The sequence below is a fragment of the Halichoeres trimaculatus genome, unplaced genomic scaffold, assembly GCF_033239565.1.
Source record: "Halichoeres trimaculatus isolate MK-OKI-2021-1 unplaced genomic scaffold, fHalTri1.1 fHalTri1_scaffold_16, whole genome shotgun sequence".
Taxonomy (NCBI): domain Eukaryota; kingdom Metazoa; phylum Chordata; class Actinopteri; order Labriformes; family Labridae; genus Halichoeres; species Halichoeres trimaculatus.
Window position 1 is genome coordinate 26652459 of NW_027437194.1, and position 23323 is coordinate 26675781.

At 40.1% G+C, this 23323-nt stretch overlaps 2 protein-coding genes across 2 annotated transcripts; both read left to right on the forward strand.

Moving 5' to 3' along the window:
• Positions 1 to 704: 704 nt before the first annotated feature.
• Positions 705 to 10630, forward strand: slc2a11l (solute carrier family 2 member 11, like). The gene is made up of 12 exons (XM_074690383.1): positions 705 to 728; positions 901 to 999; positions 2158 to 2318; positions 2458 to 2582; positions 2798 to 2927; positions 6187 to 6335; positions 6450 to 6637; positions 9433 to 9543; positions 9719 to 9820; positions 9904 to 9979; positions 10090 to 10217; positions 10349 to 10630. The coding sequence occupies exons 1-12, from the start codon at positions 705 to 707 to the stop codon at positions 10562 to 10564; spliced, it is 1509 nt and encodes a 502-aa protein (XP_074546484.1). The 3' UTR covers positions 10565 to 10630.
• A 2774-nt stretch (positions 10631 to 13404) lies between these two features.
• Positions 13405 to 23085, forward strand: nt5c2l1 (5'-nucleotidase, cytosolic II, like 1). Its single transcript, XM_074690382.1, has 18 exons — positions 13405 to 13538; positions 16247 to 16320; positions 16411 to 16528; positions 16650 to 16745; positions 18651 to 18742; positions 18849 to 18906; positions 18994 to 19087; positions 19166 to 19219; positions 19306 to 19389; positions 19482 to 19517; positions 19597 to 19704; positions 19784 to 19850; positions 21940 to 22110; positions 22194 to 22245; positions 22342 to 22402; positions 22492 to 22668; positions 22770 to 22854; positions 22945 to 23085. Exons 1-17 carry the CDS (start codon positions 13471 to 13473, stop codon positions 22851 to 22853), a joined length of 1494 nt encoding a protein of 497 aa, XP_074546483.1. The 5' UTR covers positions 13405 to 13470; the 3' UTR covers position 22854; positions 22945 to 23085.
• Positions 23086 to 23323: the final 238 nt, after the last annotated feature.

A 23323-nucleotide genomic window follows, 5' to 3' on the forward strand; every position in this document is an offset into this window, starting at 1 on the left:
GTAGTGCCACAGAAGTTTTTGTGGCTCTTGGTCTCTGACTGGTTGGCCACCCCTGTTTTAGGTTATGTTTCAAATCAAGTTATCTCATTGCTCTGCATCTTGTTAAAAGCTGTATCAAACAAATGAAATATTATTAAAAATATCTGTTTTTTTTTCTCAGTAATACAGGAAATAACTGTCAATAAGCTTCACAATAATGATTCTGTCAGCTCCTACTTCTTGTGCCTTTTGGAGCATGTGTAGCTCAGCAGAACTACAATAACATAACAGGATAATTCCCTCTCAATGCTGCTATCTAAAGCCATATCAGTTAACAAGTAAAAAGGCTGTTAGACTTTAAAGGAGGGTCAAAGGACAAGATTTCAGAGAAACTGAGGATGAATATTTAATGTTAGAAACTTGTTGCCTCTGTCTGTTTTGCATAATAAAATCTAAATCACATTTTTTAAGCTTTGTAAGAGACAAATTCTCTTTGGGTGTTTGAAACTTCCTGTGACCTAAAATATCTCAACGCCTAATTTCTTCTAGCAGCCCGTCCAGCTGCTTACACATGCAGACAGTTCAGAAACTCATTTAGTCACCCTGCTTTGCATTTCTTTCTCCACTCCAGTGGGAAGTTAATGATTTCAGGGATGAGTAAAATATGTCTCACCAGTTTAATGTGTGAATGATCCAGAAAGACGGCAGACTGGACTACAACAGCTATGCCACAGTACATAACACTCCTGGTAGGTCGTACTTTCATATTTAGAGGGTTTGTGCTTTTTTTTTCTTGACATAACAAAACCAAAATGAAGAATTTGGACTAAGATTTCAGAATATTAGAGTATAATTTAGTAATTATGTTTGATATCAGAGGAGAGGTGACAGGATGACTGTTTACGTGTGTTGCTTCTGCAGCTGGACTGTCCCGCTGTTATCGCTGCTATTTTTGCTGCTGGCATCGGAGGAACTTTTCAATATGGATTCAGTATTTCTGTGATGACTTCTCCGTCTGCTGTGAGTAGAAATGCAAGAAAACCAAAGTGCAATGTTAACCTCTTAAGACCCAAGCTTTTGAATGGTGTGCATTTTTTAATTCACCTTGCTATTTGACATAAGGAGACCTAATTAGTATTATAACTAAACTTGTTTATTGTACAGGAAGTTTGATTATTTTAATAGAAATAATAATAATAAAATAGAATAAAATAGAAAATACTCTATTTATCACAAAGGGTAAATTCAGGAAAAGTCACAGCAGCAATCAAGAAAACAAAAGTAAGAAAGTGTATAGACAGTTCAAAAAAGTCCATAAGAAAATAGATGACGACAGCTTGTCCATCATTCTCCAGTTCAGCCTCCACCTCCACAGGGTCCAGGACTGAGCTTCTTCAGCAGTCTGTTCAGTCTCTGTCTCCTGGATCCTGTCTGCTCACAGCAGGTGAAGCTCTTCCAATGTGGCGTTGGTGTCTGATGTTAGCCCTGTTAGCCATGTCTGTGAATAGCATGATGCTACTCTGCCCTCTGGTATTCTCTCTGTTGCTGGGTTAGCACAGCTAGCTCATCCATCTTATTGAAGATAGATCTTACGTTCCCAATAACGATGGATGGAAGGACAGGTCGATGTCGTCACTTCTTAGCTCTCAACTGAGAACCAGCACCTCCTTCTCCTCACCTTGTGGGGAACATCAGGCCTTGCACCAGTTAGCATTGACATGATACAGGCTGCTGACAGCTGATCTCATGTGTAAACAATGCAGCCATGGTTACATGTAGGATCTCCAGACAAACACAGGAGAAAAAACAGTAAAAATATCACTGAAGACAAAACCAGTTTGTTTTTTTGTTAGTTGTTTGTTATTAGTGTTGTTGAACTTAAATATGTTAGGTTTTTTGTTGGTTTTTTTTTGCTAAAATGGGTGTAATGTTGTGATTTCACCAAAATATGATGTGGGCAGTGTCCCTAAATGTGGCTAAAAGGTCAAGGTTGAAAAAAATGAAGTATCATAGGTCTGAGAGGCAAACATGTAATGTCCACATATGTGGATGCTGGGTCTTAAGAGGTTAAGACATATATGAGCATTTATAGTTTGCACATCAGGCATTAAACCAACTATTTAACTATCATGGAGACAAAAACGATGATCTCACTGAGCCACACTGCTGTGTTTGCAGTTCATAAAGGAGCTGGTGAACGTCACGTGTCTGAAGAGATACGATGTGGCCTTGGAGCAGTGGCAGCTCTCTCTCATCTGGTCTTTCATGGTGTCCATTTACTGCGTCGGGGGGTTACTCGGGGGGATTATGGCTGGCTCGCTTCTCTCCAGATTTGGGAGGTCAGTGTTGGTGAACAACAAAAAAACACAATCCAATAAATGTTGAACTATTTCAGACAAACAAGATTAAACTTTAAGCACACTTCCCGCTCCAGCAGATGCCCTCTGGCTGTAATGCATCAGTGTCTGTCTCCCACAGAAAACGATGCCTTCTGCTGAACAATTTCGTGGCCATAACCGGAGCTGTGTTGATGATCTGCAGCCAAACAGCCATGTCCTTTGAGATGATCATGGTGGGAAGACTTCTCTACGGCATCAACTCAGGTGAATACTACATGAGAGGGATAAATGTCTCTTTTTTATCCTTAAATTCTTCAAAGATGGCTGCTCCATCACTCTCTGCACCCTAATTAACCCTACAGACAATCGATTTCTATCTTTACCTGTCACTGAAATAGTCCTCTCAGCTATTTTTCACACAGTTATTGATCAGTATTGACTCTTCTTGAAATGTATGATTCCCCTGTGTGAGCTTCCAGGACTCGGCCTCTCTGCTCAAACCTTGTACCTCGTTGAGTGCGCCCCCAAGAGGCTGCGGGGGATGGTGGGCGTGACGGTGGGTTCTTTCATTTCCCTGGGGAAGTTCGGCGGTCAGCTGCTGGGGATCAGGTGAGGTGACTGGAGTCATGGATACTGTGAGGGGTCGGCTGTAATAAGAGCCCCCATGGGATCAGAAGGAAAATAATCACAACAATGTTTCTTCCCCAGGAGGGTGAAAAAATAAACAATTAACAGAAACAGAGAAGTCTAAAATTCAAAGAATACAAGAACAAATTACAATAAAAAAGATTAACAAGGATAAGTGCAAATTAAGCAGGATGAAGTGATGAAACAGATGGATTTTCAGCAGCACAAGAGTGATAAATTATTGTGAATAGAGAGATAAAAAGCATTAAAAGACCATAAAAGAAAGTTTAAGGAGGAAAACGACATCACATCAGAGAACATGGACCGTAAAAAGATGTGGAGAGATGAGATAAGAATAAAACAGTTGATGAATAAATGGATTGATGGATAAATGGATGATTAAATACGACCAATAAAGGGAATCGGCGGAGGTTTTGGGAATAAATACATACATGAAGTGCATACCGGTTATAAATGAAAAGTTAGGAGAGTTATAATAATAGATTGACTTAATTGAGTTTGTAATAGTAAGTTTTAAGGAGTGCTTTTAAAGATGTCACCAACTCTGAGAGCCTGATCTCACCAGGGAGGTCGTTCCTAAGCTTAGGAGAAAAACACAGTCATCTTCAAGAAAAAAAGATCTGAGGCTGTGAGATGGTGCATCTGGTTTCAACACTTGACCTATGGCCAAGCCCTGCCCCCCTCAACTCACTCATAAACTCATGAACATTCAGCGACAGGCGCTATGACAGGTGTCACAGTAGGAGACAGTTTTAGAGGAGGCTATCGTTCATTTTTAAAGACGGAAAAATCACGTCATGTAGAAGTCACCAAAAGGCCTTAGACTCTACATCGAAGTGATATATGAACGATTTTATTGTTGAGAAGGTCGAAAAAAAACTTCAGTCACGGACTAAATTTACAGGTTCCAGAGCAAACTTGATTAACAGCATCTGGTTAGCATCACCACTGAAGTTCAGGTGTTTGGCTCAGAATATGACAAAATATAACATCCTTTTTACTATTACCAAGAATTTTGTCCTCATTAATTTTTATGCTACAGTATTTACAATGAATCATTCAGCATAACGTTTGCCAACCTTTGTTATCTTGGCTATTACAGATAGATTAATTAAGCTAAGCAACAGAGGCTAACGTTAGTTTAACTAGAGCTCATTTAAATCCAGGTTGAAGACCCACCTTTTTACAGCTGCCTTTTATTAGAACATTTTAACAAATCATTTTAATATCATTTTAATATCTTGTCTTTAATTTTGCACTGCAAATTTTATCTTAAAATCTGTTTCTTCAAATCTGTTTTAATCTTTTGTTTGTTTGTTTGTTTTTTGTCGTTGTTTGTTTTATTGTATCTTTTTAATTAATCTCATTTTTAATTGAATTTTAATTGTTTTCTTTAACTAGTTTTGTCTGTAAAGCACTTTGAATTGCATTGCTGAAATGTGCTATAGAAAAAAACTTGCCTTGCCTTGCCTTTGGACAACAGCTAATGATGATGAACGATCACAAAAGAACAAAAACTGGAACAAAACAGGCCAATGAAATCCTAACACACAAAAATGTGATGAACAGCCCAGCTAGGAGCTAATGGTAGGCTAACTTAAGAGATGTTAAAGATAAATTTATATTTCTTTACAGCAAAGTGACAATATGTTGCTTCAAATACGATGTCAGCTTACCTTAGAACAGGTGGAGACATCCTTTTTCATTTTATTCACATTGAGTTGATCTTGTGGTCGACCGCACAACTTTGGTTTAGCTGTGTCTTAGGAAAGGATGAAAAAAAAAAAAAAAAAATACACCCTGTTGCCCAGCCTGTCAGGATACCTTGTGTCAGGGTTACATGTTTCCCATGAACACAGTTTGACATTTTTTTTTAATTTAAAATCTCAAAAAAACTTCATGAAACTAAACGAAAGTGGACTTCTTATAATGCATTTTAGTGGACTTTTGGATGGAGAATGTATGAGTGTATGAGAAAGGCTACACTCACACTGATTGGCTCATAGCATTTGAGGGCGGGACTTAGCTATAGGTCAATTAAACAACATAAGTCAGGGAGGAGACCCAAACAAGCTTTAAAATTGACCATTAAAACATTCACAAACTGTGGGGAGCAAGTGGAGGGAAGAAAAGACAGGTCTGCTATAACCAGCGAGAATCCAAGCTACCACCTTTTGAACCAGCTGGATACAAGAAAGTAATTTATGAGTGATACCAGAGAGGAGGGAGTTAAAATAGTCTTATTTGAAATAATAACAATGAATGAAAAACATTTTAACTCACAATGTCCTCTCTTGGTTTGCATTAGTTTTGGTGCCCCCTGTGGACAACTAAATACCTTTCATCTCTGTGCTATCACATAAACGAGCAGAAACTGCTTTTACTCATCAGAAAAACGTTCATTCTTCAAAACTAGTCCAACTTATCACTTGCAATGATTTTTTTTTTTTTTTTAATGAAATCAAAGCTGGCAGCGGGCAGTTTAGTCACTTTGTCTGTCACTTGCTTCTTTTTTAAATGTTTTAGACAAAAGAGGTGATCCAACAAATTATAGTCCTTCCCTGTGCTGATGATGATTAATTTAGAGAGCAGTATCAGTTTTAGCCTGTTTCATGACCTGTTAAATTTCAAAATTAAAACTCAAATGAGTATGAATTTAGGTTTTAATGTTCAGAATAAGAATTTGATTTATTTTTATATGACAAAAAAAAGGCTTAACAGAAGCCAGATACAAAAGATCTGCAGTTCCTTGAGTGTCCACTGGAAGCTTTTCCAAAAGCTAAGAAAGCCCATTCAACTCCATAATTAAATGTTTATTTACAAAGCAGAATCGAAATCACAAATTCAAATTGCAGTTAAATGAAACTGTTTTTGTTTGTCTGTTTTTTCCTTTTGTGTTCGGTGGTTCCTGCCTTTTAATGTGAGTATTATTTAACCGTACTGATACGAGTCTCTGGCAACATTATTTTGGGGTCCTGGGCAGTTAAAGTTTGGTATCCCTGCTCCCGACACTCTAAAGTTTTAAGAACGATTGTGATGTGCTCAATTTTCTCAGTCTCTATTTTAACTCTGGGAGCAGCAATAGAGAGCTCTAAATTCTATAAGAGCTCTTTTTGGGTGTTGAATTTTCTGAGCACTCCTCTAAGGACTGAGAGTCTATCACGCTGCTCTGTAATAGCTCCACTGTTGAACAATGCTGAGGCTGGTGTTGCCCTTGCAGTGAGCTGCTTGGGACACATGAGAGATGGCCATGGCTCCTTGGTTTTAATGGCTTCACTGCGTTAGTCCAGCTCTCCACGCTGCCCTTCCTGCCTGAGTCTCCCAGCTTTCTGCTGCTGGACAAAGGAGACCGCCCGGCCTGTGAGAAAGGTGAAAAATACTGCTTCTCCTCTCACAGGATCCCTCCACAAATTAATCCTTGTTAAATTAATGGCCTGTGGTGTTATCGTCACATTAATCTGCTGCTTTATGACACTCCCCCAGCTCTGAGGAGACTGTGGGGCAACAAGGACCACAGCATGAAGGTGGAGGAGATGTTGCAGGAGAAGGTTGCTTTGCAGAGAGTTCGAAGCCGCTCGGTGCTGGAGCTGATCCAGGACAAAACGATGCGGTGGCAGAACATCACCATCTTTGTCGTGTTTGGCGCTCTGCAGCTCTGTGGCATCAACGCTGTAAGTCAAACACACCAAACACTCTGCAACACATCAGTGATAAATGTTAACAGAGAATCAACTGGCCTCATTATATTAGAAGGCCCATACGTCCCAAACATGAGGAATGCCAAATGTGTTATACTACTGCATTTTAACTATCTGTCAGCTGGGTTACCATGATGAAGTGTAACAAGGACAGACTTAAAAATGAAAAGGTGGAAACATTTTGCATCCAGCTGAGTGTGACCTCATTGTGGTTAGCTAATAAACTCCTAGTTTCATCCAAGCCGCAAATTTTGGTCTTAAAATTAGAAGCCAACATGGAAGCGTTAAAACTGCAGTTCCTTGAGTGTCCACTTGGGGCTGGCTGCAGAAACACCAGACACCACATACACACCATTTTATAAAAAGACAATCTTTACAGCAAAAATAAACATGTTTACAGCCTCATTCAAAAAATAGTTTGGGTCTGGAGAGCTCTTTCTTTATTAGCACATGCTGTGCATGAGTGAATCTGTTCATAATTCATTACTTTTTGAAGTTATTTAGCTTACAAGTGTTGCCCATATAAAGGCACAGCTGACTTGACTGCCAGCCAAGTGGGCACCCTGTAGCTGTCTTCAAAGAGGCTAAAAGCTCACCTGAAGGTTCAGTGAAGTTAGGTTGAGTCCAATATGGCCTACATGACAACGGGCTTCGAAATTCTGCAACAGAAACAGATGGGTGATGTCATGGAGACTATGTCAATATGTTATACAATATATGGTTTATCCCAGTGGTTCCCAAAGGCCCAAAGGGTGGAAAACACAGAGGGTGCAATCACACTGGCCGTTTGTACTGTGCCCAGGCATGCTTCAACCATAGACTGTATATAGAGTGGACCGCATGGCTCTTCCATTTATCATTGTATGGTTTTGAAGCCAAAATACCGCCGTCTCAGGCGCCACCATTGTAGCAGTTGTGCAGCCAGAGTCTGAGCAGTAGAGACTGTGAGGGATTCTGGGAGAATCTTAGTGGAGCTGGGTGACAAAAATAATATATACATTTTTTCTTTCGAGAGTCTAATCACTTTTGACTCTACCTCCCATATTTTACAATCCCTGAAAAAAATCCACGAGAACGGCAGCTGTCAATCATTGTTAAACGTTACGTAAAGCCTCGTTTTTAACCCTGTATAACTAATGAAAACAAAACTTTTCAGAAAAAAGAGGACTTGGATACAAGACGGCCAAATAATATCTTCAAATCACCACAAAAATCGAACGTGAGAAACATTTCTACGAGGTGTAATAATTTTTGAAAGTTTGACCACAGCCCATCTGGAATGACTGGAAAGCCGGATTTTTAAACCTATACTGCAGCCAGTCACCAGGGGGAGCTGTTTTTGTGGAGACCTCACCTCAAGCCAAGCAAGAGGACGTCCATTTTTTTTTTTACAGTCTATGGCTTCAACCCTAAAGTCCAGTGACCAGTGACCGCAAGTGTACCGTGCTCAGACGTGTTTCCTATTACAAGGGGATCAGTGTTGCATGGTGTGTTGCTTGAGTATGGCACAGTACAAATGACCAGTGTGGCTGTGCCCTAAAGGGTGGTAACAAAATGCCTTCTAAAATCAGAAACTGTTTGCAATTGCATGTTTTTATCAGCTATAGGCATAATATTAATGGTCAATTTAACGACCCAGGGGCACGACTCAAAAGTTGCAATAAAAAAAATCTTTAATTAAAACAGGAAGTGGATTTATTCCGAAACAAGAGCAGAAATAACTACTTTACGATATTACTACCACTATTTTTGGGGGTCACAGTCTGAAAAGTTTGGGATTCCCTGAGTTAGCCATTAGCAAGTTAGCCTAGTTCCAAATCTGTAAAGCAGTTAGCTTAGTGCTATCAGGTTTTGAAACCCTTTCATGAGACCAAACAGTGATCATTTAACTTTTTTTTATTGTGCTTTATCCAACAAACTAGCTTGAAAAAAAAATTCCCATTCACTTTCTGAAAGGGAGTTAAGACACAGGTCTCTCTTTGAAGCTGCTAATCTGCTGCTAGCTTTAGCTAAGAAAAAAAGAAACCACCTAGCCTGGCTTTCTGAATCTAGCTTCTAGCTCTTTCTTTCCACACACACTCACTGAAATTACAAATACAAACATGTGTTAATAAAAATAATGTAATTCTCCTGTTTTATGTGAATCTTTGAGCTTCACTGTGTGCTAACTTAATTAGCTTTGAGCTGTTTCCCAAGATCAAGCAGGGAGATTTGGAAGTTGCGTGTCTGAGTCCAACACAAAAATTAATGTAGAACAGTGTGTGTTTATTCATCAGTGGTGGTGTACGCATTCAAACAAACCCTGGCTAATTGGGTTTGTTCAAAGCTAAGCTAAGCTAAACAATTGCTGCAGACCCCATGCTGTAAAGATGGTTTTAATCTTCTGACCAAATTGTCTGACAGGAAGCAAATAAGCCCAAAATGTCAGACTAATCCTTGGAGGGGAATTTTAAAGATGCTTTTAGAGAAAATCGTTGGTGCTCTTCAACTAAAAAGAGTTTGAGCCTTCAAACATATGACAGAGCTAAAGTCAGCTGCTTTGGCATTTATGCTTCATATTCCCCCAAAGAGCCCTATTTCAAATAAAAGCAGATCAGACTGTAAACTGGGAAGATGTTGAACTTTTAAAAATGAAGGAAAGGTGAATAAGAATCCTCCATCACCCTCTCCTCTCTGACTGGCCTGCATGGAGGAAGATAATGTGAACATAATTCTGAAACATGCTTCAAAATGTGTGATTTTTCTCTAATTTTAACACTTCTCTCTAGGTGTACTTTTATTCTTTTGATGTGTTTCGTGCGGCAGGAATTCAACCACACCAGTTGCGTTACGCAGCCTTGGGAACAGGGCTGTGTGAGCTCTGCACCTCTTTAGCCTGCGTGAGTCACAACTCACTCATTAATTAATATTTCAACATCTTTTAAGATGTATAACAGATACATCCTGAGATATGTTGTATTGTTTTCTGAATGTGATCTATGACACCTATCCTGTAATGTATAGAGAGAGCTCCCCCTTGTGGCTCTCTGCTGAAAGTGTGTTTTGATGTTTCAGTTCATGATAATTGAGAAAGCAGGAAAAATCACCCTTCTGTCCAGAGGATACATCGGGATGGCTGTGACCCTGATCCTCCTCACCATCACTCTGTACCTGCAGGTGAGTCAAAGCAAACCTGAGCGCTGTCTGAAGCACGTCTCAATTCTAAAAACAACTCAAAGTCTCACTTTTTCCTCCTTCAGACTCATATTTCCTGGATGCCGTACTGCAGCATGGTCCTCATTTTTATTTTCATTTTCTTCTTCGCCAGTGGACCAGGTGAGCTGACTGGAGATCTTTGTTATTTTTCAGGTGTTTCACTTGTAATGTTTCCTGTTTGAGCTCTTGTTGAGGATGTGTAAACACCCATTCTGTGTTTTTACCCTCAGCTGGAGCATCAGCTCCTCTTCCAGGAGAAATTCTGACTCAGTCGTATAAAACAGCTGGATACACCATCGCCTGCTCGCTCAACTGGTCCGGTCTGTTTGTGCTGGGGATGATCTTCCCTATCCTCGTGGTAAACACATTATTATCCCAGAAAAGTTTGTTGTATTGTGTACTACAGGGTAGCAGACACATGGAAGGAGCTATTTAGAGGAGATCACTCACATTAATCCACAAATGTTGTCCCATTTTCCTCTCTTTCAGGAGAAACTGGATTACTTTTGCTTCCTCATTTTTCTCTTCTTCTGCACCGTCTGTGGGCTGTTTGTGAGATTTAACGTCCCAGAAACCAAGAATCGAACGGCACTGGAGATAGCAGTAGAGTTTAAGAGGATGCACAGTGACTCTGAAAGATCACAGATAAATAAATCAACTGAACAAAACCTGAACACGATCGACACGTACAACACCAAACTCTGAGCAAATATTTACCTTCAGGATGCCACTTTCATCACAGTGAGGAGACTTTAGCTTCAAGCTGTAATAACTCAGACCGTCAGTAAATAAAGAGGATTCACCTTTTTTTACAGAACATTCTCACTGTCTGCTTTGTTTGTGGTGTGAGTTTTTGTGTGTCCAGTTTTGTGTTTGTGCTGTTCTCATGGCTTTCTTTGAGGTTTGGCCCCTGAGGTTATCAGCAGGGCCTGCATGCTCGGCCTGAACAGATATGCTTTAGGATATCCACAGTGTCCAGCTGCAGAAGATTCAAGCTGCACTCAGGACAAATAGCCTCAAGAGTGTGTGTTCAGTGTGTGTGAGTGTTTGGGTGGGGTTCCACATATGCATGTTGTGTTTATGTCAAAGAAGTTCTTAAACTTTCATGTGCAACGACATTAGGAGTAAATCTACTAATTAATATTTTGTTTTCTATATAAATTTAAAGGCAGCCGAGTAAAAGATGAGTTTGATAAGGGTAGGTGAAATAATCAAAGGCCTAAACCTACACCTTTTCAGTCCTGTTTTGCCATTTGTTGTGTGGACTTCCTTTTTGTTGTTGTAGTTTGGTGTAAATGCAGAAATAGCATCAACACAACATTTTGTTTTTCATTTTCACTTCATTGTGCATATGAGTTTTCTTAGTGACCGGACTAAACTAAACTCAACTCAACTCAACTCAACTCAACTCAACTCAACTCAACTCAACTCAACTAAAGTAAATTTAACTCAACTAAATTCAACTCAACTAAAATAAACTAAAATAAACTAAAATAAACTAAAGTAAAATAAAATAAAATAAAATAAACGAAGCTAGAATAAACTTAACTGAACTAAAATAAAATAAAATAAACTAGACTAAACTTAACCAAACTAAACTGAACTAAAATAAACTAAAATAAATTTAAACTAACTAAACTAAAATAATCTAATCTAAACTAAACTAGAAAATAATATAAACTAAACTAAAATAAAATAAAATGAAATAGAATAAGATAAAATAAAATAAACACATTCTTGGATTTATTACTATTTGCTTCATCTATTCATCAGTTTATTTTAACGGTAAAGTTATTTAGCTGTAGCAGAATCAGCTAATAACTCATTTACACTGGTCACCTCAGGAGACAGAGACAATCATGCAAACAGATACACTCTAATCTTGACCTCTGTACATCTACATGTTCCCCTTTACAGTGAAACAACAGTGTAACAGTAACTGTCATTGAAAGCTTAATGTGATGCATGTACACTTAGAGACTGAGATAGTTAGGTTAGCAACATGCTATCAAAAGAGTGACAAAACATTGAATCATTGCAGGATTAGAACACAGAAGATAGTGATTTACATGTGGTGTCAGCCGTGATAATGTGGCAGTAAAATTCTTTCACTTAGAGTTGGTGCATTAACAGATACTTAATCTGCCGTTGGAAAAATATGAATTAACTTTGTCGGAAAGTTGCATTCTTGGGGTGGAACTGAAGGAAGGTTGTAAAGCAGAGAAGTGAGTGGCATATGTTCAAAGATGGCACCGAGAGTTTAATTATTCAGACAGGAGTGAAAGAGAGGAGTGCACAAGTCAAGTCCTGCTACAGTCCTGGGAACCAAAGTAAGGGAGAGATAGGTTTGAAGAACAGGGAGGAAGGTAAAAAAAAAAAGCTGTACAACCTGATCTGTTGCATCTTTTGTGCATCTTCCTCTTCCTCTGAAAGATTTTTTTTTCTATGAGCTGTAGTGCACATTCAATTTATAGTTGTGTTTTTGGAATTTCAAAGTAGTTTTTGGAGCATAGTTCAGTCCAAAGAATAAAAAATGAGGCAGTAACGTATTACGTAAAAAATCAGAAGTCAAGTACAAAACTGAATTTTCTTCCCTCTTCATAACTTTAATAAATGTTATTTTCCTGTTCACGAAGGGATTAAGGTAAGACAAGATACACTTTATGCAAGGGAAAGTGTTGGATTACAAAATTCATGAAAGTGAAAAATACAAACTTTTTTGTTTTAAAGTACAAAAAACAAGTGTTTTATATTTATAATCAGAATCAGATTACTTTATTGATTCCCAATGGGAATTTTTTTATTTCAGTTACATCCCTTTCAAGACATATAAGAAGACAAACTCAGACATGGGAAAATAAACAGGATTTGAGATGAACTTAAGAGCTTGCCAGCTCATCTCAAACCCAGTGTGAATATCAAGTCAAAAGCAGAAAAGTGGTGTCTAAAGTACTAAAATGAGTGAATGAGAGCAAGTTGGACATTGGTGATGATGTTACAATATTTTATATATTAAACCAATAAATAAACTGCACATGAGTGAATTATTTCCTGTTATTATAAACCAAACAAATTAATTATCTACAAGATATTTCACATGAATACTTAAACATCTTAAAAAGAACATGATAAGAATTTGTTCCCAATAGTTTTGAATAATTTTATCTCGCCCACATGTCGCTGTTACTGTCTCTGCGCTGGTCGTGCAGCTGCAGCAGATAAATTCATCCTTTAAATATGTGACATAATTTGTTTTCATGATCCCAGAGAGCTGTCCGGGTCACAGCGGGTCTAAACGTCATGAGGGAACTCCTTCGAGTTACGCAGGCGTGCTGCCAATGTGTGTGCTCCTGATAACACAATCTGCGCGTTCAAATCTCCATGCACCCAAAGGGAACAGCGGGGGGCTTTGGCGCGTGCACGACGCACGGCCAACGTCACAACAAGCGAAAAGTCGCAGGGAGGAGTTTCAGCATGCGTAATGTGATGATAAACAAGTACAGGCGAGTGGTGTTTGGGGACATTTAAATGTGTCTTATCTCAGGGGTAATAGCTGCAGAGTTACAGACAACTGAAGGATTTTAAACACAGGAGTTTTACGCTGCGTCGATATGGATAAAAAGGGCCCAGATCCCAGCTTCTCTGAGGAGGTGAAGATGCTGACGGGTTTCGAGAAAAAGTGAGTCGCTCAAAAACATGTGCTGAAGTTATTTATTTGTTTAAGTTAATGTTAAAGATCAAACCTGCAAGAATACAAAGTTTAGAGACAACAAAGTTTCTCTTTCTGTTTCATATTTTCATTACATAAAGGTCAGGTGGCTCCATGTGCTTTAATTTCTGTCTGCACTGTTTAAAAGTTTTGGAAAAGCCTCAGGTGTGCCAAAAATCAAGAATCCACCCTCACATCTTATCCTCTTAAGGCTGCACTCTGTCACTAAATATTTAAACCAGGAGATACTGAACCCTTCAGCTGCCCACATCAGAGACACTGAAGCTTCCTGATGCTGCTTTTTTTTCCACTGGATTGATCTGAGGAGAAAGATCCTCAACACTCAGCAGTAACACACTTACAAACCAAGAGTTTCCAGCTAAATTATTTACAGCAGCTCTATTAGTATGAACTCTCAGGGAGGGTTTGGACAGGAAGGGGCTGCAGGTAGGCCTCTGTGAGGGTGTCACTGATAAACAGGAGCGTCTGGTGACAAGGGACACAGGAAACCAGGCTCAGATACAACAAAGAATAGTCTTAAAACACAATAGATCCTCTGTTTTTACTTTAATCTGTCTGTTCCCAGAATTTCAAACCCTACAGGAGATAGTTGAGGTGATAACACCACTCCACCCAGATCCACCCCCACTGCCAGAGTTTAACTTGTAGTCTTGATGAACGGGAGCTGTTAAAGTGAGAAGACGAATAATAGTGTCACATTAACAGCCAACAGAGATCACATCACTTTAGGTGGTTCCTGCCTTCAGGTCTTATATTTACAGATCTATCACTGTTTTCATTCATAATGCTCTAAAACCAACAAAAGATGTTCAAATGACACTTTCAGAAAGAGGTCGAGGCCTTACTCTTTCCATACTATTCACAGAGACTCAACTTTGCACAAGTCAGCAAGCATTTGACAACAGGGAGTGAGAAAGACTTCTTTTAACGGGCACAATGCTCGAGCAACTCATTGTTGGACAGCTGTCTGCCTCATCTGGCTCCGAGTGAAAAGAAACAAAACCAGACAAACAGGTGGAAAGAGACAAAAATAGGAATTCAAATAGAAACAGTAAAATTATCATTTACACAACAACGGTAATTAGCATAACACAAAGGTGATCTGCAAAAATGGTTCAGAGAAAGATTTCAGACAAAATAATATAAAAACAGTCTGAGCCTTTAGTATGGGCAGAGATCTGTGCCACCAGAAGCTGACAGTGAATTAAAAAAAAAACATGATCTGAAATCGAATATAAAGTTTTTCACTTCAGCGTGATACGACCATTATGTGATGTACGTAATCACTATGTCTATTTCTCTGCTGAAAATGATTTCTGTGATTACTGTTGTAGTGATGGTGGACACTGGAGCCAAACTGTCAGACAGAAAAAGGACAGAAGAGCAGAAGAAAGAGAAACAGGAGAGAGATAGAGCCCAAGTTAAAGGCTAACACAGGGGCTAAACTGTTTGTGATACTGTTAATTCCAACCCACAGTCAGCAGTTATTCTGCAGTGGTCTGTTCAAACTTGAGAGTCTATCAGTAAAATAAAGAGTGAGGTTACATTAGCTCTGCTTGGTAGACGACTGGCAGGACATCGTTAACCAGGATTCACATTATGGACGCGTCTTAGAGCACCGGGCTGCCAGTAGCACTAAAATCAGAATCATCGATATCAAGGCTCTACATCCCTGACTACATATAGAAACATAATTTGCACATTACAAACTGAGCCTATAGCAGTGTAACTCTAAGCTGGTCCAAGCAAAGCCAGCTGAAAACCCAACTATGAACTAAACCAAATTTTTTACTTCTGACTTTTATTACTAACTTTTTAGACTGCTCTCATTCTGCAAAAAAAGAAAGGTCACCCAACCCTCAGATTCAGTAAACGAGTCAAAAAGAGATCGACCTGATAAGTTCAGGCTGTACTACTCATGGAGACAATGTGCAACTTTTACACCTCTGAGCCTATAGCAGCTAAACACAAGCTGACCTAAACCAAGCCAAGGCCTGAATTATCGTGGAACAGGAACGTTGTTAATCCTTCTTCCTAAAGTAGGATCTAGTAGATCATTCCAAAGGAGGGTGTCTTTATGATTGAAGGCTCTACCTCCCATATTATGTACAAAAACTCAATACAACTGCTGCATTTTGAACCTATAGCTACATAACTACAAGCTCTGATACAACTCCACCTATAGGTTTTTTGTATGGCCAACTTTCACAAGTAGAAAGAGTGTCTGCCTCCCAGATCTGGCTTTAAAATTGAGAGATTAGTCTCTCCATTAAAGGCTCTACCTCCCATAATACTCATGGATACTGAATGTACCATGTAGACCTATAGCAATCTGAGTCCATAGCAGCTAAACACAACCTGGTCTAAGCCAAGCCTGATACATGCCCAACCATCAGCTGAATGATAAGGGTCTTAAACAGCTCTGAAGATAGAAAGACTCAGACCTGGAACCTGGTTCCAAAGGAGACTGGCCTGATGAGTCAAAGCCATACCTCCTGACCTACTGGTGGGGACTTGATGCACAGCTTGCAGACCTGCAAACTGATGGTGCACTGGTATTCAGTAGTGACTGACCTGTATGCTCTGTGAGACATGACTCCAGGATTAGTCTGGTCTTGGATCTGTAAAGTTAACGCCTGTATTATGTTTGTTTTCAGGGTGTTTGTGAACAGAAGTTTGACTCTAGAAAACATCAAATGCTATGGATTTGACATGGACTACACCATGGCGAGTATGTTATGATTAGGTGTCAGATTAAATATCTGAATGTGTTGAACAAGTTTTTTTGGCTTTGATGGTTGTACTCTGTGTTTGATTTCAGTGTATAAGTCTCCGGACTATGAGAGTCTGGGCTTTGAGATGATCAGAGACAAAATGGTGTCCAACGGGTATCCTCATGAGATTCTACGCTACACGTATGACCCCAGCTTCCCCACACGGTAAGTCTGAAACCTGCTCTTGCGAAAGAGCATTCATGAATTTCTTGCGATGCTTCTGCCTTGCTCCTCAGTTCCTGACAGGCCTTTTTAACCTTCCTTTTCTTCTTGTCTCCCCCTTCAGAGGTCTTGTGATTGACAGCATGTACGGGAACCTCCTGAAGGTGGACTCCAATGGGAATATTTTACTCTGCAGTCACGGCTTCCGCTTCCTTCATGGGTAAAGTCAGAATTTTGAAATGCTCTGATGAGCTTCTTTTATTTTATAAAGTTTACTCTAGAGCTCAGGAGACAGATACCTGAACATGGATAAAAAAAAAAGTTAAATATGTCTCTGAAAACTGAATCAGTGATAAAAAACTGAATGAAAGCTCCAGAGAACCTGGTTCTGAAGCAGTCTGAATATAACAGTAATGACTCTTGATGACCCAGAAAAAAGCAAACTATACATTCAGAAACAAGATAAACTAGTATTGTATTGTCATATTTAACGCATATAACTGGTGCAACAGGGTAGGTACCAGATGAAAGAACAGACCCCTTTACAACAACATCATTTATCAGCATTTAGATTTACTCAGCGAGACAAGTTAGCAAGCTTCAAACACTGGATTTAAACTGTAAGTAGCAGGATCAGCAAAAAATAATCAACAGTGAGGGAGGAGTGAGTGGCGGGGGAAATGTTTTTAAAAAGGGCAAGAACGAAAAGAAAAAAGAAGGCGCACAGCATATTCTCGTCACTAAAGCAGGGACTTAAACATATCTTTTGAGCTACCGAGGAGGGCAGTTTAACATGTTTTAGCCTGCCAAGGAGGCAGTTTAATGTAGTTTCCAGTCAAGAAGATAGTTTAGCATGTTTTTAGTTCCCATGGGGGAATGAAGCACATGTTTTGGCACCCAAGCACATGTTTGAGCTGGCAAGCTCGAAAAAGTCACGTTGGCACTCAATTGGCTCCCAAGATGGAACTTTAGCACACATTTGGCTCCCACAAAGGCTTGTTGGTCTGTTTTTTGATCCCCCAAGAGGACACTTTGAGACGGCTGTGGCTCCTAAGGATGCGGTCACACTGGCAAACCGTGCCGTGCCTAAGCACGCTTCAGCCTTCAAGCACGTTTGGAAAGACCAATGTGACCACAGCTGTGCCGTGCTCAAGCACGATTCCCTTTCGTGCTTTGGCACACTTTGGAGAGGTGGGCTTCGACACGGTTTACTTCATGCACGAGCACAAGCACGGGGACAGCGCATGCGATCCATTACGCATGATCGCCATCCCTCGATGATCAATTTAAACGAAGTGGGGTGTTAGAGGGCTGTGTCGGGTGAAAACGACTTAATATAAGTCCAAAAGTCTCTAAAGTTGTAGCAGTGCTCTCTGTGTCTCACAAAAAAAGGCCTGTAAGCACACATTTTGTCCCCTAAGAGAGCAATATAGGACACTTTGGCTCCCAAGAGGTCACAATAGCACACATTTCCCTTATAAAGGCCACTTCAGCATGCTTTTGGTTCCCAAGAGGGTACTTCTGCACACATTTTGCACCCTAAGAGGGTAGTTTAGTACCCTTTGGGCCAAAGAGGGTACTTTGGTGTACTTTTTGGCTGTCAAGATGGCACCTTAGCACCGATTTGGCTCCCAAGAGGGCATGTTGATTTGTCTTTTGCCCCCCAAAAGGCCACTTTAGCACACATTTTGTCCCCTAAGATAGCAGTCTAGCACACTTTGGCGCCCAAGAGGGCACTTTGCCCTTCAGTGCACACTGGAAGGTGCTGTTTCACAAATTTGAAGATATTCACCTTATCCAACACCCACCCTCATAGAAATAACCATTCTACTCATTTATTGTCTGTCTTTTTTTGACAGTCCTGTGAATACATCAGGGTTAACTTCAGCTGCATTAATTTCTGTTCAACACCTCTGAATGATTAAAACTGAATATATGGAGATATTCTACATATATTACATCAATGCTTAGTCCATGAAGTCTGTTTTCTGACATCTAAACATGTAGCATGTCACACAGACTTCTTTTTCCCCAGCTGAGGACCATAAAGTGCTCAGGAACAAACAGCTTTGAGTGATTTCAGTCTGTCTGCAGTGTTGACCTTCTTTGTCTCTATAATCTACAGGGAAGACATTCACAGATACTACCCCAACAAGTTCATTCAAAGAGACGACACCGACCGCTTCCACATCCTGAATACGCTCTTCAATCTCTCAGGTATGAAGTTTAACCACCGAGCAATGATGAACTTATTTTTCAGTATGAAAAGAATGACTTTGTTGGACACTGTGATGCTTGTTTCTAACTGCTGTGCTCCCTGCAGAGACATATCTCTACACCTGTCTTGTGGATTTCTTCACCCGATGCAGCAGATACACGAGGTGAGTAAATGAGTTTAAACCTCCCCTCTTTATTTCATCTAACATATCAAAATAAGTCACCTGAACTTTTTTTTTTACCCCTCACAGCCTCCTGAAAGGTTTCCAGCACGGAGACTTGTTCATGTCTTTCAGAAGTATGTATCAGGACGTTCGAGATGCTATGGACTTCATTCACGACACGGTAAGTTCTTATTATAGAGAGGAAAGAGTACAGGAAATAGTTCTTTCTCTCTTATTAATGTGTCTGTTTGTTCAACAGGGAGCCCTGAAAAATCGAACCATCAAGAACTTGGAGAAATACGTCTTCAAAGATGTGAGTTTATCCATCAATGAGATATTTTAAAGCTTCATATTCAACAAATTGTTGAAATATTGAAGAGATGATTCTTCTCTCTGCAGCCGAAACTCCCCCTTCTTCTGACCCGGATTAAAAATGGCGCCAAGGTTTTCCTCGCTACTAACAGTGACTTCAACTACACTAATGTAAGATTTTAACATCTTCATCAATCACAAACATACGAAAAAAAGCTTAAAAAAATGACTAAATCTTCACGTTTTCTCTTTCGTATATCAAGGCCATCATGACTTACCTTCTGCAAAGTAATGTGAAGGTAAGAGCTCTCTGACTTCAGTTTGGATTGTTAGTGTTTGTCCATTAAATCAGGTTATAAACGTTTCTCTTTGTTCCAGGGGGGAAATCCTCAAGATCAGTGGCGCTCTTACTTCGACCTCATCGTGGTGGACACCAGGAAGCCGCAGTTCTTTGCTGAGGGCACAGTGCTGAGACAAGTAGACACGGTACGAGGAGTTTTCTAATTCTTTAAAAGGTTTATGTGTCAGTAGTTGGAGTGTTTTTAATGGCGTGTTGTTTCTACAGGACACAGGGAAGTTACGGATCGGCACGTACACGGGTGACCTCAAACACGGAACTGTTTACTCTGGAGGTGAGATCTATTCAAGCTTCTTTACTTAGTTAAGTGTTTTTCAGAAACTCAGACGCAGTGATAAAATGTTAGATAGATATTATGATTTAAAGTTTTCATGATTAGAAGTAAAGCTCAACTTACTGACAGGTGAGCACAATGGCTACGTTTACATGCAGTCAGTAACTCTTTCATATTCTGAATATTAGCAATAACCCAGTTGCCCAAGGGCCATGTAAACACCAACAACCCTTTAGAAAAACTGAAATTCTCCCTGAGTTACTCTTTTTCTAACCTGAATATTTGGTTGTGTATACGCCTGTCACGATATCTCCATCCAAAGGAACATCGATTTCATCGATCATTGATCTTGGTCTTTTGAGTACAGGGAGTCCACCGTGTTGTTGTTGTTGTTGTTGTTGTTGCTGTTGCTGCTGTTGTTGCTATGGATTGTCGCAGAAATTATGCAAATTGCGTCATGATGTTCTCCATGCATTGAGATGTTGTCTGTGCGACACTGTTTTGATTGGTGCACCATGTAAACAGGACTAACCCTGTCTTCTCCCACATGTAAACAGGTTATTCCAAATTTTTTAGAAACGGGAATATTGACCTTAACCTAAATATTGACTGCACGTAAATGTAGCCATCATAGCGGTTAGCGAGGAGGCTCAAAGCCCATCTCTTCACCTCACACTGCCTCAACCAAATTTACCCCTTAAATACACAAGATACGTCTGCAGTCTGACTCCACTCTGGTGCGTCTTGACTGCGTTCGTCAACTCCAAGCGGCAACCTCCGGTCTAAGAATATTAGACAATGCGTAAGTGCTAAAATCTGCTGTTTTTCCAGTGTTCGCATGAGGCTGGCTCCGGAAGTAGCGGAAGTCACATACACACCAAGCTAAAAAAAGCTGTTTTTAAAGCAGAAATTAACCTATTTACAGCCTGGTTCAAAAAACATCTCCTGTCTGAGTCGCTAATTTTACTATCGGCACCCATTGTACGGGGGGTGAGTTTTTTTCTAACTCGGCCGTTCAGAGAATATTAAGATCGCGAGCTCCCCCAATAAGGGGTCAGCTGTAGGGGAAGCCCTTGCCACTACCAATATGGCCGCTATAGCCTATGTGCTTCATTTTCCGTGTCAGAAACAGACGGGTGACGTTGGCGAGACTACGTCCATGTTTTATACAGTCTATGGTCAACTCACACCAGCTGCGTGTTTAGTCACAAGCTGTAGCTGGAGTCACAGATCCAGGAGTTCCCAAGCTTTCCACTCGATTAATAAGTCTCTTTATTGACGTTGGGCTGTAAAACCTCAAACCTGTTGACTCCTGGTCTGATCCTGCTTATTATGTCCATTTGCTGTCTTAGCCAAGCTATATACAATCTTGTTTTGACATGGTTTGTTTTACTTTGAAAGTCACTTGGTGGTTCTAGGTAGTTTCCGTACAAGACTTCCTGACCTACTCGATCTTCCCTACGCTGAATTTATACGTCACAGCTCCAGTATCTGGCAAAAATAGGATGGCTGTGTATTACCTGCAACCTGCTGGAGCAGCCACGGAGTGGATCCTGTGTAATTTGACGGATTGACTTGAGTGGACAGAGCAGAGAAATTGGAGACACACCAGGTGTATATCAGCCGTTAAGTTGAGTTCAGTGTTTCCAAAATGGCATCTGGTGAGGACAGGCTTCAAAACTCTGCTTGAGAAACAGATGGGTGATGTCATGGAGACTATGTCTTGTAGGTCAGAGTTAATGGTGTGGCATCAGAAGAAACTGAGCCTTTGCTATAAAGGAAGAGTATGGATGATTTTTGGTTGATAAGACTCTGAGTGATCCCTGCTTCATCTACTATTGACCTTTAAATGAAGAAAGTCAGTCTGTTTCCATCAGCATACATATTTAGTTTAGTTTTTTTTTTTTTTTTTTTTTTTTGGGGGGGGGGGGGGGGGGGGGGGGGTTGTGCACAATTTCCGGTATTTTCAATTTGTAAACCCAAAAAAGCTTCTGTTTTATCATGGTTAACAAGCTGTGTCTGTAAAAATTACAGCCTGAATCTCCAAATACTGCAAAGTTAGAGCAAAGTGTGGGTTATCTGTTTGCAGGATCCTCAGACATCGTTTGTGATCTCCTGGGGGTCAAAGGTAAAGACATCCTGTACGTGGGCGACCACATCTTTGGAGACATCCTCAAGTCGAAGAAGCGTCAGGGCTGGAAGACCTTTCTGGTGGTACCTGAGCTGGACAGGGAGCTGAGGGTGTGGGAGGAGAGGAAGCGTGAGTTCAGAGCTGTAGCTTATAGAAGTGTTGTGATGATGTTGGTGTGTTTCAGAGACTTGATGACTTTTTTGGCTTTACAGATATCTTTGAAGAAATGAAACATCTTGACATCATCCTGGCTGAGATTTACCAGTAAGTCAGTTTACAAAGTTCATGCTCTCATAAATCAGACCATCTTCCTTTTTTTATCTGAGTGAACTGTTCCTCCTCTGTTTCTGACACCTGAAGGCATCAGGAAAACAATAACCTGAAGCGTTATGACATCGGCTCCATTCAGACGCGGATGAAGGTGAGAAGTGCTTCAGGATATTGAGAATGAACTCTAAATATTTGCGTTTTGTGCGTCTTCTTTTTTACATGAGTTGTTTGTGTTGGCAGGTGCTGACCTACAGGATGGACATGTCTTACGGTCAGATGGGAAGCCTCCTGCGCAGCGGAGCCAGACAGACGCTATTTGCCAGCCAGCTCGTGCGTTATGCCGACCTCTACTCCTCCGCCTGCACCAACCTGCTGCAGTACCCCATAAACTACCTCTTCGTGGCTCCTCCAGTGCTGGTCTGTACTTTTCCTCTTCTTCTTCTTCTCACCTGTTAAGAAAAGAAATGTACACTCCTTTAATTTCTTCTCTCATCATTTCTGTTTCCTCTTTTTTTCAGCTGCCTCATGAAGCCATATCTCAACCATCAGTTGGATTTGTGACAGATGAGCTTTCTGATATAGTCAAGATTATCATCAGCTAAGGTAGTTATCATTTATATTCAAAGTTTGGAAGTACTTCACTCCAACAATAATACTTTATTGAACTCTCCTGATGCTCTCTGTCTCCTGCAGCTCCTGAAGACGCTCCAGACAAAGGAGAACAAAGTTGCTTTGCTCTTCAGAGCCAGTTCTTTTTTATATGCGCCTCCTTTACTAAAAGCTAACTCAACTGCTCCATCTAGCGGTGTTGAAGTGCTTTGCAATGTTATATTGCACTAATGTAATGTGATGATGTAATGTTACTTTCTGTTTCAGATGTGTTCAGAGTAGTTTCCGTGAAGCTATTTCAATAAAGAATTTCTATTATTCGTTATTATTGTTTTTATCACACAAACATCAGGGAACACCTCTCTGTGTTTGAGACATTCAGCGGATGATATGATCACTTTTACATATAACTTTAAAAGGGAAGTTTGTGGATTTTTCACTGAACAGAACATGAGTTCAAACA

Coding starts and splice junctions, on each gene's coding strand:
- nt5c2l1 (XM_074690382.1), top strand. CDS start 13,471: ATGGATAAAAAGGGCCCAGATCCCAGCTTCTCTGAGGAGGTGAAGATG. Junction 16,529..16,649: donor GACCCCAGCTTCCCCACACG/GTAAGTCTGAAA, acceptor CTCCCCCTTCAG/AGGTCTTGTGATTGACAGCA. Junction 22,111..22,193: donor GGTGTGGGAGGAGAGGAAGC/GTGAGTTCAGAG, acceptor TTGGCTTTACAG/ATATCTTTGAAGAAATGAAA.
- slc2a11l (XM_074690383.1), top strand. CDS start 705: ATGCCACAGTACATAACACTCCTG. Junction 2,319..2,457: donor CTTCTCTCCAGATTTGGGAG/GTCAGTGTTGGT, acceptor TGTCTCCCACAG/AAAACGATGCCTTCTGCTGA. Junction 9,821..9,903: donor CCATCACTCTGTACCTGCAG/GTGAGTCAAAGC, acceptor TTCCTCCTTCAG/ACTCATATTTCCTGGATGCC.